The sequence below is a fragment of the Adiantum capillus-veneris genome, chromosome 21 (genome assembly GCF_014529385.1).
Source record: "Adiantum capillus-veneris isolate H3 chromosome 21, ASM1452938v2, whole genome shotgun sequence".
NCBI classification, from domain to species: domain Eukaryota; kingdom Viridiplantae; phylum Streptophyta; class Polypodiopsida; order Polypodiales; family Pteridaceae; genus Adiantum; species Adiantum capillus-veneris.
In genome coordinates, this window is record NC_140951.1 from 106,292,695 (window position 1) to 106,307,310 (window position 14,616).

At 40.9% G+C, this 14,616-nt stretch overlaps 1 protein-coding gene and 3 pseudogenes across 1 annotated transcript; 3 read left to right on the top strand and 1 right to left on the bottom strand.

Annotated features, from left to right (window-relative positions):
- Positions 1-3,211: 3,211 nt before the first annotated feature.
- LOC147431479 (uncharacterized) lies at positions 3,212-3,960 on the bottom strand (annotated as a pseudogene).
- Positions 3,961-4,717: 757 nt separating this feature from the next.
- Positions 4,718-5,200, top strand: LOC147431480 (uncharacterized; annotated as a pseudogene).
- Positions 5,201-5,402: 202 nt separating this feature from the next.
- LOC147431481 (uncharacterized) lies at positions 5,403-7,226 on the top strand. The gene is made up of 3 exons (XM_086493676.1): positions 5,403-5,806; positions 5,890-6,623; positions 6,706-7,226. Exons 1-3 carry the CDS (start codon positions 5,403-5,405, stop codon positions 7,224-7,226), a joined length of 1,659 nt encoding a protein of 552 aa, XP_086349802.1.
- A 234-nt stretch (positions 7,227-7,460) lies between these two features.
- LOC147431482 (uncharacterized) lies at positions 7,461-8,647 on the top strand (annotated as a pseudogene).
- The last annotated feature ends 5,969 nt before the right edge of the window (positions 8,648-14,616 follow it).

Consider the following 14,616-nt stretch of genomic DNA (forward strand, 5'->3'; position numbering starts at 1 on the left):
CTCACTCTTCAAATCAAGCGCGACCATTGACACAAACAGGTGTTTCTTGTCCATTAGCATTGCCCCTTATCTTTTTTGCATCTATGATTGTCTGCTTTAATTGTGATTGGTAGCCTAATATTCACCGCATTTGCTTAGTATCAAACATTTAATTCAATGTAATTTTTTGTCATAATCACTTGTCTAGGTTTAAAAATCAAGCAGTCCGACTAAGCTAGTTTGACCAAGTTAGGTGTTAGAGATCTTCTCTTAATACCATGGGGAATGCCTTCCTAATAATCAATGGTTACTTAGGTTCTTAATCCGATTTAGGCAGCATTGTGTGAAATGTACTAGGGCCTTCTAGTGGGCTTGACCCTATTGACCTTTCGCTTAAGTATTATAAAGGGAGTTTACTAGTGTGATGAGCCTGGGGAGGTGTATCAGTGTTATATGACCCCCCAAAGTTACAAAATTAAAATGCTGAAAATGAACAAACAAAAAATCAAAGTGCCACACTGTAAAATCTTAAGCTGGAAGAGAAATCTCAGCTTGATTTGGTACTTCACTCACATGTATTGCCTATGGTACTAGAGCCCTAGAGGTTCCTAGTGTGGGCGCTTTTCCTTGAAAAGCAAAAAACCCAAGGCATATAAAATAAGCACAAACATCAAATTGAATCACTGTGAAAACACTTTGGGGGGTCAAAGAAAAGGTAATTAGTCAGGCGATGATTTCATGAGAAATTCCTTTTATCGTAGCTTAACTACAAGGTCCTCTAGGTATAGCCTCTAGTCAGCCCTCGAACATGAAATACTTGGCTCTCGCGATTAAACAACTTAATTGACCAAAGAAAATTAAGAAGCTTACCCATGGTATTAATAGTCGATCTCTAGTGCCTTTCGACCGTTAAATTAGCGACCCCAGACTTGTTTAATTTTTTATCTTTACATCTGTTTATGCATTTGATTACATTGCAATTTAATGCTTATTGCTGACAAATTGTTTAAAATTCTGTTACCAATCAATTGTCTGCCTAAAATTGCATATGCTTTTTAATCGCTTATGAAAATGCAATTACTGTGCAATGTTGTTTGATTTTGCAGTGACTAATGAAGGCTAAGGACATTCATCTCAAATGCTCTTCCACCTTGACCAACGAGCTTCAACACAATAGCTTCCGAGGACGTAATCTACATCAGGAAGGGGGGCATGTTAACCCTCACAGCTCACGGACACCCTATCACCTACGAGATGGACGTTGTAACCTACGGTGGACATTGTATTATTTATTTGGTAGAGTCAGGTACCGGGCTTGTCGGTCCAATAGAAAAAGGGTAAGAGTGATCGCCGATGAGAGGCACACTCTAACTGGGACATTCAAGGGACTAGTTGGCTAAGCATGGGCGCCCAAGTGTGAATGGGGTGAGCTCATATAAAAGCCAACTAAACCTAAAATTCACTCATTCTCTCATTTGTGCAATAGAAGAGTGCTCTTGCTCCATCTCCATCTTCTTCTTCTTCACCTCCTTGTGTGTGTGTATGTGTGTGTGTGTGTGTGTGTGTGTGTGTGTGTGTGTGTGTGAGAGAGAGAGAGAGAGAGAGAGAGAGAGAGAGAGAGAGAGAGAGAGAGAGAGTGCGATCAAGCTTTGCGGCGGCACGACGGCGGTGAAGCGGTTGAGCGTGACGTAGCGGCGTCTCCTTCTTCTTCGCGGCGAGGAATCCTCCACGGCAGGAGCATAGAGCAGTGAGTGACACACCATTGCCCTCTTTTGAGATTACTAGTTAAGCTAGTTGTGTGCTTGGAGCCATCTATGGTTCGCACACAGTGTTAGGCAAGGCCCTTGCTTCGACAGTGCAGCAAGGAGCGCACAATATTGTGGTACTTTGTACTTGGTACTCGACTTTGTATGTGATATGTAGAATTTGATAGGTATCATATATTCTCAAATCTGTGCAGAAACTATGGAAATCAAAAGCTTGTTAATATTAGAGTGTGACATAGAAAAATATTTGTAAACTTAAAAAACAACCCATCGACCAGCCACGTTTTGTTTTTCTTAATGTAAAAACGAATAAACTACGGTGCTAATTTTTGGTGCACTTTTGAAGTACATGGATCAATAAATTAACAAAAAAACAAAGAAAACATTTTAGTGTTAGATTTGGTACTTGGTACTTTGTGGTTTGGTACATGGTATGTAGAATTTGATGCGCCGCGTATGTTCTGATATTTGGTACTTGGTACGTAGCATATATTCTGATTTGGTACGTAGAATTTGATACCTCATAGTTGAGACCCGATACTTTGGTACTTTGTACTTGGTACCCGACTTTGTACATGATACGTAGAATCTGATAAGTATCGTATATTCTCATTTCTGTGCAGAAACTATGGAAATCAAAAGCTTGTTAATATTAGAGTGTGACATAGAAAAATATTTGTAAACTTGAAAAATGACTCATCGACCAGCCACGTTTTGTTTTTCTTAATGTAAAAATAAATAAACTACGTTTCAACATTAGTTTGGTACCAAAACAAGACACTTAGGTGTCCCTTTTTGAAAAATTCATATCAAATGCTACTTGCATTAGACAATGTATTTAAGAAAACTCTCTTAATGTGATCAAACATGTAAACTAGGGGATCTTTTAAAAATATAATCTTGCATTTTGGAAGCTATCATGGTCAAGAATTACACTCATCAAGTGGACCCTTGTAAGACTACGGTTGATGTTTTCAAAACATTGACTTTACAAGCTAAAATAAAAATGGATAGACCTTGTAGAAAATTATGACAAAAGTTTGATATTGACATTTTGAGACAAACTCATTAAAATCCTCAAACTTTGCACGTAGATCAACTAGAATTGTTAAAAGACATGGTATGGACACAGTTGGAGCACCTAGAACCTTGGTTTCAATGTGCTTGTATAGGACTCAAAATTTTCAAGAGATTTTGCACGACAAAAAAATCAAGATTGGGTTCAAGCAGCAAGATTTAATTGAGTTAGGGATCGAAAAAAATATCTACTCTCGTGGTTTTTACATATAGAACAAGTGTCTCATCTCCATTAGCTCATATACAAAACGCATATACAAAACGAGTCTCATCAGCGCATATACAAAACGTGTCTCATCAGTGCATATATAAAACAAATATCTACTCTCATCAGCTGCAAATACAAAACGAGTCTCATCTCCATCCTCAAATATACAACAAAAAAATCCCTAGTCTCTATCACTATATGAGCCGTGCTCACTACCAGAACAATCACTAGCATCCGTGTGGTGACCAGCAGTGTCATCTCCATCAGCATCACCTGTGGCACTACGACTGTGGATATCTCCAACCACATCCCTAGGTCTGTCATCACTGACCGGATCGCCGCTCCTCTCAGCCTCTCGGCGTCGCCCCTCTGCATCTTGTCGAGCCACCTCTGCTGGATTGGCCTCGCCATGTTGCTCCTGTATTAGTAGTGAAATCAAATAGCAACATATTACAATCTGCATGAAAAAAAAGTACAAAATAAACAATCATACTCACAAGTGGATCTGGCCTGTCAGAAAGCGTCGCGCACAAAGCCTGGTAGCCGTAGTACATAGTGTACTCTATCTCCTGCATCGTAGGTGGACGACCATAGTCTTTGGTCTGCAGTAAGACAGAACCAAAGACTTGTTGTAAACTTCATTCGCTAATATTAGCTTTGAAAGTTCAAATTTGAAGGGTATATACTCACAAATGTGGCCACGAATCCGTCTCGTCCCATCCGGCCTAGTCTAGATGTGTGACCACTAGCCACTCTCTTTCGTGCTGCATCCTATGTAGATTTGATTATATAAAATAACATACATTAGAGAATCGTATAATAGATAAGTTTCCAATAATTCTAGTATATGTTGGCAAAAACACACACCTTCTGCTAAGGAAAAGTGATGCGTAAGCGCATCTCCTTGCGGTAGTTTTGCCATGTCTCCATGCAAATAGACGCCTTCCTCTTGTTTGTCTCCACTAAACAGTAGCGTCTGCTTATTTTTTCATTAGAATAAGCGTTAGAGTATACTGTAAGACTTGTTAGATTTCAACGTTATGTTACTTTTATTGAGTTCTTATTTTGTTCATTTGATAAATGTCTCTTGTTTTTATGTTAAGTGCAAATTAGATTCGGATCGGTCAGAGGGTACACCGCCAACCCCAACTACTCGTGATCGGGATGCAAATAAACCCGTTTATGATGATTTGTACTACGACGATTCTATTATATGTTGGTGCACTCGTTGTTGTGGCACATATCGGAGACCTAGACAGGAGTGTTTTTCACATCAGATGACTTATGGTACTTTTGAGCGAGCACCACCTCCTGAGGAGCGACATCGACCTATGGTATGTGACTGATCTCTCTTATTTTCATATTGAAATTTTATTAACAAAAAATTGATATGTAATAGAACCTATTATATATGTAGGTTCCTTCAATTGATGAGGAGGATGACTTCACTATTAGTGGTGCACATGTCCCTCGCACACGACATGGACAAGTCATTTATCAGTTGCAGCTCGAGGTTTCTCGGTAGCCTCTACCTCTTGCTTTGGACGCTGAGACGAGTGGAGATCACCTCTTGCCTACTCATTTGCAAGCTCTAGTACAGACGTACGATTGAAGGTGATACGGAGGATGGTAGGGAGGATCACTTCCTTTAGATGGAGTTGTTTTTAGCTTTTGGGGCAATCGCTACATGATTGCTCCGTCCATCATCAGTGGAGCAGGACGAGGCCTCTTTATTGCACGGGATTTGCACGTTCCCCCTCATTCAGAGGTCACCCTTATGTCTTTTTGTGGACCTATATATGGATGGGGTCCATAGCATCGGCTTGCTCGTTACATCCAGAGCATGAGCACATATGGTTTATGTCTCAATGCAGCCTCTCTTTTTGATAGAGGGATTATACATGCAGAAGGACAAAGACTCTATGTTGATGGAAGACCTTACTCTCAAGGAAACATAGCAGGTTTAATCAACAATAGTCGAGGGATGAGTGCAAGAACCAATTGCACATTTGTGGAGTGTGAGAATAGTCATGAACCAGGACATATGAGTAGGGTTGTACCACGATATATTGTTGTCAATGCAATCAGACCATTACGGGCTGGTGATGAATTGTTAGTAAACTATGGATGGCGTAGACCTCCGCGAGCACCCTTAACAAATTATGATTAAAAACTTCATTGTATACAAATTATTAATGTTATTTTGGACTCTTGTATCCTAATTTTACACTTTAATTTACATCTTGTTTCTTTTATCTCGGATTTATTGTGATGATCCTCTTGTCTTTTATTTTAATGTTTGTATATTTGTAACAAAGTGCAATTTCAATTATAAGGAAAAGTGCTACTTATATGTGTGTGCCTGTCTAAACATGCTAATGATACAATCTTCTTTGCCTATGCAGATTCCGGATTATGACATTGATAATGTCGCAAACCAACATCCACATGACGTATCTCACATGTCTATAGAGTGCATGAGGATCCTACACAAAAGTGACCCTCACACGTATGCAAGACTTAAAGAACAATATTCAAAGGATTTTAATGGATGTGCTGATATCTTTGATAATGACGATGGCATGGCTGATTTTATTGAGGATTGGTATCAAAATGATAGTACAAATATTCCTAAAAATGAGAAATATCTTCGAGAAGAAGCTCTAAAGCATATCTACACAGGAAGCCAGCTAACACGACTAAGTGCAAGCTTACTTATACTTAATCTTAAGAATCGTTTTGGATGGAGTAATGTATTTACTTCAGCACTATTGAAGTATGTATGAATACAACATATTTTTTTGCTAGAATTCTTAACTTTTGTGATTTTTATTGATCATAGTTTTGTTCAACTTGCAGACTACTCTCTCAGAAGTTCTTGCTAACAAGCAATATCCTTCCTACATCACATGATGAGGTGAAAAGGATGATAAGTAGTCTTGGACTTGAATATTCTTCTATACATGCATGTTCCAACGATTGCATTTTATATAGAGGTGAGTACAAGGACAATATGTCGTGTCCAAAATGTCAAACGTCTCGTTATAAACAGAAGAAAGGTAAGGTCCTTAGAAAGGTGTTGAGACATTTTTCCCTCGCTCCACGTATAAAACATATGTTTCAAATTCCCCAACTAGCTAAGCTTATGATATGGGGAGAAGAGCACAAGAGCAAAGATGGAGTAATGCGAATTCCAATGGATAGTCCTACATTTGAGCATATTGAAACGCTATGGCTAGATTTTGCAACAGAACCACACATTTTAAAGATGGGTGTAGCATTGGATGGTGTGAATCCATTTTCTATGAAATCAAGTAAATGGTCTACATGGCCGGTGGTAGTTATCAGTTATAACCTACCCCTATATCTCAGCATCAAGAAAGAACATTTAATGCTCTCACTCTTGATTCCCAGAAAACGACAAGTTAAAGACTTGAATGTTTATTTAGCTCCTCTTATCGATGATCTTCAAGAATTGTGGAGAGGGATTGATGTCGTTGATATGTCTAGAAGCATTGATCAAAGAAAATTTACTTTTCGTGGAATTTTAGCATGGACTATCCATGATTTTCCAGGATATGGATTTTGCTCAGGTAAATGCCCTTTTATATATAAATTATCTCATTTGCTAGGATTTTTAATGCGCTAATCACCTTCATTATTTTTTTCATGCAGGGATATGTACTAAGGGCTATAAAGCTTGTCCTATTTGTGGTGATTGGTTAAAATTGATTTATAGCAAAAATCTCAACAAAAATATATATCTTCGACATAGACGATTTTTACCTGAAGATCATCATCTACGAAACAGAAAGCAAGCCATACATTTTAATGGTTTGGTAGAAGAAGGAAGATGTCCAATACCAATGACACCAAAGGATTGGTATCTAAAGTGGACTGTTGGACCCGCTATTGATCCGGAGTCTGAGATCATAAGCGACGACGATGATAATGGTGTGAAGGCGCGAGGCAGAGGAAAACGTTCCTTAGCTCAAAGTCCTTCGATATGGTACACTTTGGAATATTGGAAGGATTTGAAGATATGTCATCTTCTTGATCCGATGCACATATTCAAGAATGTTGGTCATTCATTATGGCAACACCTCGTTGGCTTAAAAGACACAGCGACAACAAGACATGACTTAAAAGATCAAAACTCAAAGCCCAATCTATGGCCACTTTATGATGAAACTTGAAATGAGACAACTTATGAGCCTACTCCATGGGTACTTACGGCAGAAGAGTTGCAGGCAGTTAACATGAAGATTCAATCAATTCGTACACCTACGGGATATGGAGCATCTTGTAGAAACATGTTCACTTTAGATGACAAGAGCTTATTTGGTTTAAAAACACATGATTGGCACAACTTTGTGAAGGTAAATCTACAACGATCTTTGTAAATAGTTAGTTTCTTGTATATTTTCTTGATGGATGAATCATGTATGCAACATGCTCTACCCCTTATTATTGATGGGTGCACTACCCAAGGAGTTCGAGATGTAATTTATCGTCTTGGATCGCTTGCAAGGTATATATTTATGGCTCTTTAATTTTCAATGAGAATTTTTAGTTGATAACTTATTTGAATCATTCTCTAATGTCTTCTTGATAACTTACTGATAGATGGATTACATCTAAAGAGATCGACAAACAAATAATTCCACAAAAGAAGCGTGAATGTATAGAGATTCTTTGTTTGATGGAGAAGGAACTTCCAACATCCTTTTTTCATATTCAAGTCCATCTTCTAGTCCATCTAGTGGACGAGATAGAGCTCGCCAGTGTTGTTTCTACTCGATGGATGTTTTGGGCCGAAAGATTTATGGGCCTACTCAAAGGTTATCTACGTCAAAAAGCAAGACCTGATGGTTCAATGGCAGAGGGATGGATGCTTGAAGAATGCATGTATTACATTTCAGAATATCTTGAACAAGCGGACTCTGAAGCTCCGCGTGCATGGACAAATGAGTCTTCTTCTATCATGTCAGACGAGGTACTGTTTGGTAAGGGAGTCTCTTTTCGACTTAGCATCCAAGATAATTTGGATATTTCTACTTTCATTGTCTATAATAGCGAATGCATGCAACAATTTATTGATAAGTATGAAGAGGATATTGCAAACCAACGAGTTGGCAGACGTAAAAAGATAAGATCTAGATGTCAAACCAATGTAAATAACAAGCAGAATGTATCTTCATTCACGGATTGGTTATACACCCGTATGCAACGTGCGGTTATTGATCATGAGTCAATATCAAGGGAACAACGAGAGTATATGATTGGGTGTGAAAGAAAGGTAACTTCTTGGGTTTCAAAAATTGAACTAAATAAGCTTCAATCTTCTCTTTTTTCTTATATAATTTATTTATTGTTCTAAGCTCGAATGTATACCAACATGTGGGCTTATGGGCAACATATTCGGATAAAAGACATTGACGACTTACGTCTAACTCAGGATTCTTGCATTGTTGCCTCTTTCAAGCAATTATCATGTGCCAGTTCAAGAGACACAAATCTTGTAGACAGTGAACTTGGTTATGTGGGAACCGTTGTCGATATTTATGAAGTATCGTATCGTATCTTCAAGCATGTAAAATGAAATCTCTCTTCATGAATCAATAACATGTAGTTTCTTGAAGCTATGCATAAGTCTAAAGTTTTGATTCGTGCGTTTTGACAGGTGATTTTGAAGGTGGATTGGTTTCGTGCCGAGTATAAAGGCAATAATGCCACAATGAGACGAGAACCATCCAGATTTTGGTCCGTCGACTCCTCAAAGTTAATGCGTGCAACAAAAGAGCCTTACATTCTACCACCTCATGTTGAACAAGCATTCTTTTTCAAGAATATAGATGCTCATCCATGGTGGCAAGTTGTGCATGTCCAACCCAGGGGTCGACACTTATTTGATAGCGTTGATCTTGAGGAAGAAAATCAAGAAGAAATTGTTCCTTCCCCGAATCTAGACACATCAACTTCAGAGAATTGTAGAATTTTCCTTGCAAATCATGATGACATTGTACATGATGAGAACGACAGTGATTCGTGCTCTGACACTATAGACACTGAAGAGGAAGACATGATGGATGTCGAGCGGACAATGGAAATGAATGTAAACACATATTTAACGGCGGAGGAGTTTGAGGAAGTCCACAAGGATAATGAAGACGAGATTCTATTGACGATTAATCTCAGAGATGACGATGAGGACTACTAGTCTTATTAGACGTCAACTCACGACTCAACTTATGTTGGGTAAGATTTTATCTCAAAGCAATTTATTGTATGTCAAGATTTTTATTCTTTTGAAAATCATACTAATAAGGGTGGGTGGTGGGGAGTCTCTTGGTGATAACCTCATATGGCTAGTATCAGGGTTCAATTCGCCTCAGACTCGTTTTTTTTTCTTTGGTTGTATACAGGGTAGCAAGGGTACTTTCATAGTGAACCACCAAACAACATACTAGAAGATTGACTCCCAAGCTGACAGGAATGCAAACACACTGATGCACAATACATTCAGAATTTTCTCAATGACTGCTATTTTTGGACTGTTTTGCAGCCGTATGGATGCCTGTTTAGAACATTGGGAACAATGCCCAATTGTCAGAGTACACTTTTGGGAATGGTTGGGGCTGGAAACAGGTGAAAAACCAGAAATCTAGAGAGCTGTAATTGCTCTTTTTGAGTTGGAATTAGAGGGTTTTTGTCAAAGAAAGTGAGTTCTTGGTTGTGACCTGGTTGGAGTTGTTATGCTGCCAAAATTTGGTCAATACAGGTCAATAGGGTGGTGCATGACTCTCTGTCATAACCTTCTGTCGAAGAAGTCGACAAACACAAAGCTTTCCACGAAACATTAGAAAATGAATCAGGATGTTCTCCACGAACAAGAGCGTCATAGGGCTCAACAAAATCCGCATCTGTATTGTAATGATCTTGCATCTCATCCAACTCGGCCGCTACATGTGGACGCCTAGACAAGGTATCTGCTACCACATTCTTCTTGCCCGCAACATGCACAAGCTGAAAATGAAACATAGACAAGAAGTTGGTCCATGACAAATGCTTCTCACAAAGCTTGGCCTGAGTGAGAAAATATCGCAATGACTGATGATCAATCTGCATAGTAAAATCCGCTCCAAGAAGATAGTGCTTCCATGACTCTAGAGCATGAATAACACCAAGTAACTCCTTCTTGTAAATCTACATATGCTGCTCTGGCCCTCTCAATACCCTGCTCTTATAGGCAATAACATGTCCATCTTGCATCATGCAAAGGTGCTGCTATCTCTGCGAAGAAACGAATAGTCATAGTAGATGTATATGCAAGCCCCATATCATTCGTCTTTACTCCCATCTTCTCAGCTAGCTCTGGTGTAATAAAACTGGCCCTTACCCCCGGATCGAGGAAAACAAGCAATTGATGATCCTGGACCTGGCCCCATGCTCTACAGCTCTGACTCGCATCTGCATCTCTTGATCCCAGAATATCAGGTACTAAACCTGTAGATGGACGGGATCTACTCGAAGACGATCTCTGGTTCTGGTTCTGGTTCATAAAGATCAGCCATAGTCTAGGCTGTCTTGGTATACATAGAGTAAGCCTGTCGACCAATGTAAGCTGATGTATAGTGCGAACCCGGAACTTGATATAATGATTCCCGAGTATCTTTGGCAATCCTATAACAAATCACTCAACTTGCTCCTTAAGAGTAACATTCTGAAACGAAAACATCGACAACTGTGCCTTCCAAAACTTTGATATGTACTATTCCATAGTCGAGCAACCAAGATATGAAAGTGTATTCCAAGTTGCTATCACATCGGCTTCAAAAGCCATAGTCATAAAGATAGCTGCAAATGTTCTCTTGAAATCCACCCAAGTCCTTGGCTGAATGCGGTTGTTCATAAGGCCATTCCACCATGACTGCGTATCGTCCTTCAGAAAAGTAGCGACTTTGCGAAGTTTGGAAGCCTCTGCAAAATTCTCACCATTAAAGGCGTTGTCGAACTAGTGGATAAAGGCTAAGGCCTTTACCTCATCCATCCCACCATGGAAAGTATTAAACTTGATTGACTGGCCACCTTCCTTGTAATCTTTTGCTGGTCCCACAGGAGTAAGGTCGTCGGGGATTGGAGCAGCAAAAGTCCTCGTCCCTCCAATGTATCCACCATGCTCTTGGCCTGCTCCCAAAGTGCCATCATGTGATGGTATTCCTCCCACAAAACTAGGTAGAGTTCTAAAATCATATGCGTATCTACCAAGTCAGCCTCCTCCGTTCACTTCGAGTCTATGCTTTAATGGCTTCCAAGAGACAACGTTCAAAAGCACACATCTCAAGCATTTTACGTGCACCACATTTGGCATATATGTCAACAAAGAGACAGATAACGGCTTTGATCAATCTTTTAACTTAAGATCTCCACCTGGACGTACGACAGCGGACTAGTCTACCTCCTTGGCGCCTTTCCTTGTGGGCTAGAATCTGCTCACGGTGTAATACTTTGTCGAGCTCATCAACCTCGGGTTGTGGACTGTCCTCAGGTTGATTCCCACAATTCTCCCATGAACTGTCAAAGAAGACTCACATGGAAAGCGTTATGAATCTTCCACGAGGCACGCTCGCCTTCTCAAATCGAAGCAAAACCCAATCACCTTCTCTGAAGTGCAATCGACATCTATGCTTCTCTTAAGATTTTTGACTGGCTCATCCGATTGATCATGTACAATCTTGTGATTTTGACTGGCTCATCAGATTGATCATGTACAATCTTGTGATTTTTGATGCTCTGTTGCTGAGAAGTTAATTACCTCGCCAAACAGGTACAAAAATCAGCACTGTTTGGCTGCTGCTTTTGAGCTATTTGGGGGTTGTTTTGTGCTTAGAATCATGCCAGAATCAAGGGGCACATGGCCCAAGGTACAGAGAACAATACAGGGACACTAGAGAGGTGAAAATAGGTCAAAAACAGGCCATAACCAGAAAATACAGCAGCCAGAAATTGCCGTTTTTGGACTGTTTTGCAGTCGTATGGATGCTTGGAACATTGGAAACAGTGCCCAATTGTCAGAGTACACTTTTGGGAAGCGTTGGGGCTTGAAACAGGTGAAAAACCAATTCCAGAGAGCTTTAATTGCTCTTCTTGAGTTGGAATTAGAGGGTTTTTGTCGAAGCAAGTGAGTTCTTGGTTGGGAACTTGTTTGGGACCAGTTTGGAGTTGTTATGCTGCCAAAATTTTGTCAATACAGGTCAATAGGTTGGTGCATGACTCTTTGTCATAACCTTATGTCGAAGAAGTCGATAAACGCAAAGCTTTCCACGAAACATCAGAAAAGGAATCAGGATGTTCGCCATGAACAGGAGCGTCATAGGGCTCACCAAAATCCGCATCTGTATTGTAATGATCTTGCATCTCATCCAACTCGGTCGCTACATGTGGGCGCCTAGACAAGGTATTTTCTACCACTTTCTCCTTGCCTGCAACATGCACAAGCTGAAAATGAAACATAGACAAGATGTTGGCCCATGGAAAATGCTTCTCACAAAGCTTGGTTTGAGTGAGAAAATATCGCAATGACTGATGATCAGTCTGCATAGTAAAATCCGCCCCAAGATAGTGCTTCCATGACTCTAGAGCATGAATAACAGCATGCAACTCCTTCGCATAAATCTGCATAAGCTGCTCTGGCCCTCTCAATACCCTGCTCTCATAGGCAATAGCATGTCCATCTTGCATAAGCACTTCACCAATACTGCTGCCACATGCATCACACTGCCCCTGAAAAGACTTTCTTGAGTCCGGCAAAATAAGGACTGGCTCTGTAGTAAGATTCTCTTTCAGAAGCTTGAATGCTTGTTGTTGTCTCTGGCATGCCCTGTAGATCGTCGATGTAGACGAATTGATGGAAGCCCCTCCACCAAGGAATGCCTAGCCGCGCGCTATAACATCGCATAGCTAAGGTGGCCAAACCTGGCATGACAAAGTGTAGATGAAACCGCGCCCTGTGAGAGTAGAGCCTTGAGCTTGAATAACCAGCCATCACGCTCCCCTCTAGCAAGAATTGAACCTGTAGCACCATCTCTAATAATCACCTTACCATCCCCAAAAGTGACAAAAGCTCCCAAGGTGTCCAAGGAGGAAACCGAGAGAAGGTTGAAGGCTAAGTCGGGGTTGAAAAGCGCATCAACCGCACTATACTTGGGGTCTACTGAAGAGCGGAAGATAGGAATCCTCCCAGTCCCAACCACTGGAATCGAGTGAGAATCACCCAAGGTAATGTACTGATCTGATGAAGAGGTAAGAGAACTGAACCATTCCCGCATGGGAGTCATGTGAGTGGTCCCACCTCTATCCACAATCCAAGCACCGAACTGTGAAGAGGTCAAGGCATGGTCCTGTGAGGCAATCAAAGCGACTCCAATACTCACCTTCACCTCCGGCACAAAACTCGGCTCGGCTCTCAATCTGCATGAGCTGGGAAAGAGCCTCCTCCCAAGTGGGTTGCGTGTTACACCTTGACTGAATGAGACTCTGGTAGAAAGAGTCGAACATGTCTGGAAGTTTAAATAGGAGTTGTTGCGCCATCCGAGTAGAGGTCATCTCGCCTCAGACCGCAACCAAATCATCCCATAGCTCTCGCATCGTGAGGGTCAACCCTGCAAGAGAGTTGAATTGGCTATACTGCAACTGGTAGAGCTCCTTCTCCAATCGCATAATACGGCCAATAGACTTGTCTACGAAGAGATCTGAGAGTCTCTTCCAAAGACCATGGGCATGTGACTCCGTTCTGACTTCCTGAAGGATAGAATCAGAAAGGTTAAGCAAAAGGAAAGTAAACACCTTGCGGTCTATCTTTTGCCACTCGTCTACCGTTCCATGTGTATAGTCCTCCTCCGTTGGGTGAGGCATAACCGCCTGTGCCGCATCCTCGAGCCAATCCCAAACTTCGTTGTACATACATATAGTACGCACCTTTGTCTTCCATATGGACCAGTTAGCACTGTCCAACATGGCACTCTCCGAGAACATGGAGAAGCCGTAAGGTATAATTTGCAACTCCGATTAGTGTCCTCCTCAGAGGGCAAGGTACGCCACGTACGAGAGATGCAAAACTCCAAGATCGAATAGGCACAGAAACGCAACCGCAAGTGGACTCCTCCTCAAAACAGCTCGAGAAAACAGCCCGAGATGCCTCCAAAACACTTTCAAGAAGTGTATAAGCCTCCGAAATGTCGATGTCATCCAAAAAAACAGTAAATCTGCCGCTGTCCGCCAAAAACTAGCACGTGCAGAGCGCTGAAAAACAAAAAAAAACAATGATTTTCAGCGACTTACGCGCACCCATAAACGCCAAAGACGCGTAGTGCTGATGGGGAGAAGCCAATCCTTGCGAGGTAGGCTGAGTTTGGGACCTCTCAGTTTGAAATATTTAAACTAGATCTCTCTCTCTCTGTGTGTGTGTGTGTGTGTGTGTGTGTGTGTGTGTGTCTCTCTAAGAATAGAGCCACTACACTGCCTTGTTTTTAGAACAACCTACACTCAGAGAGCTCATGGAGTCCAGAGACCAGAGACAACTTGGGT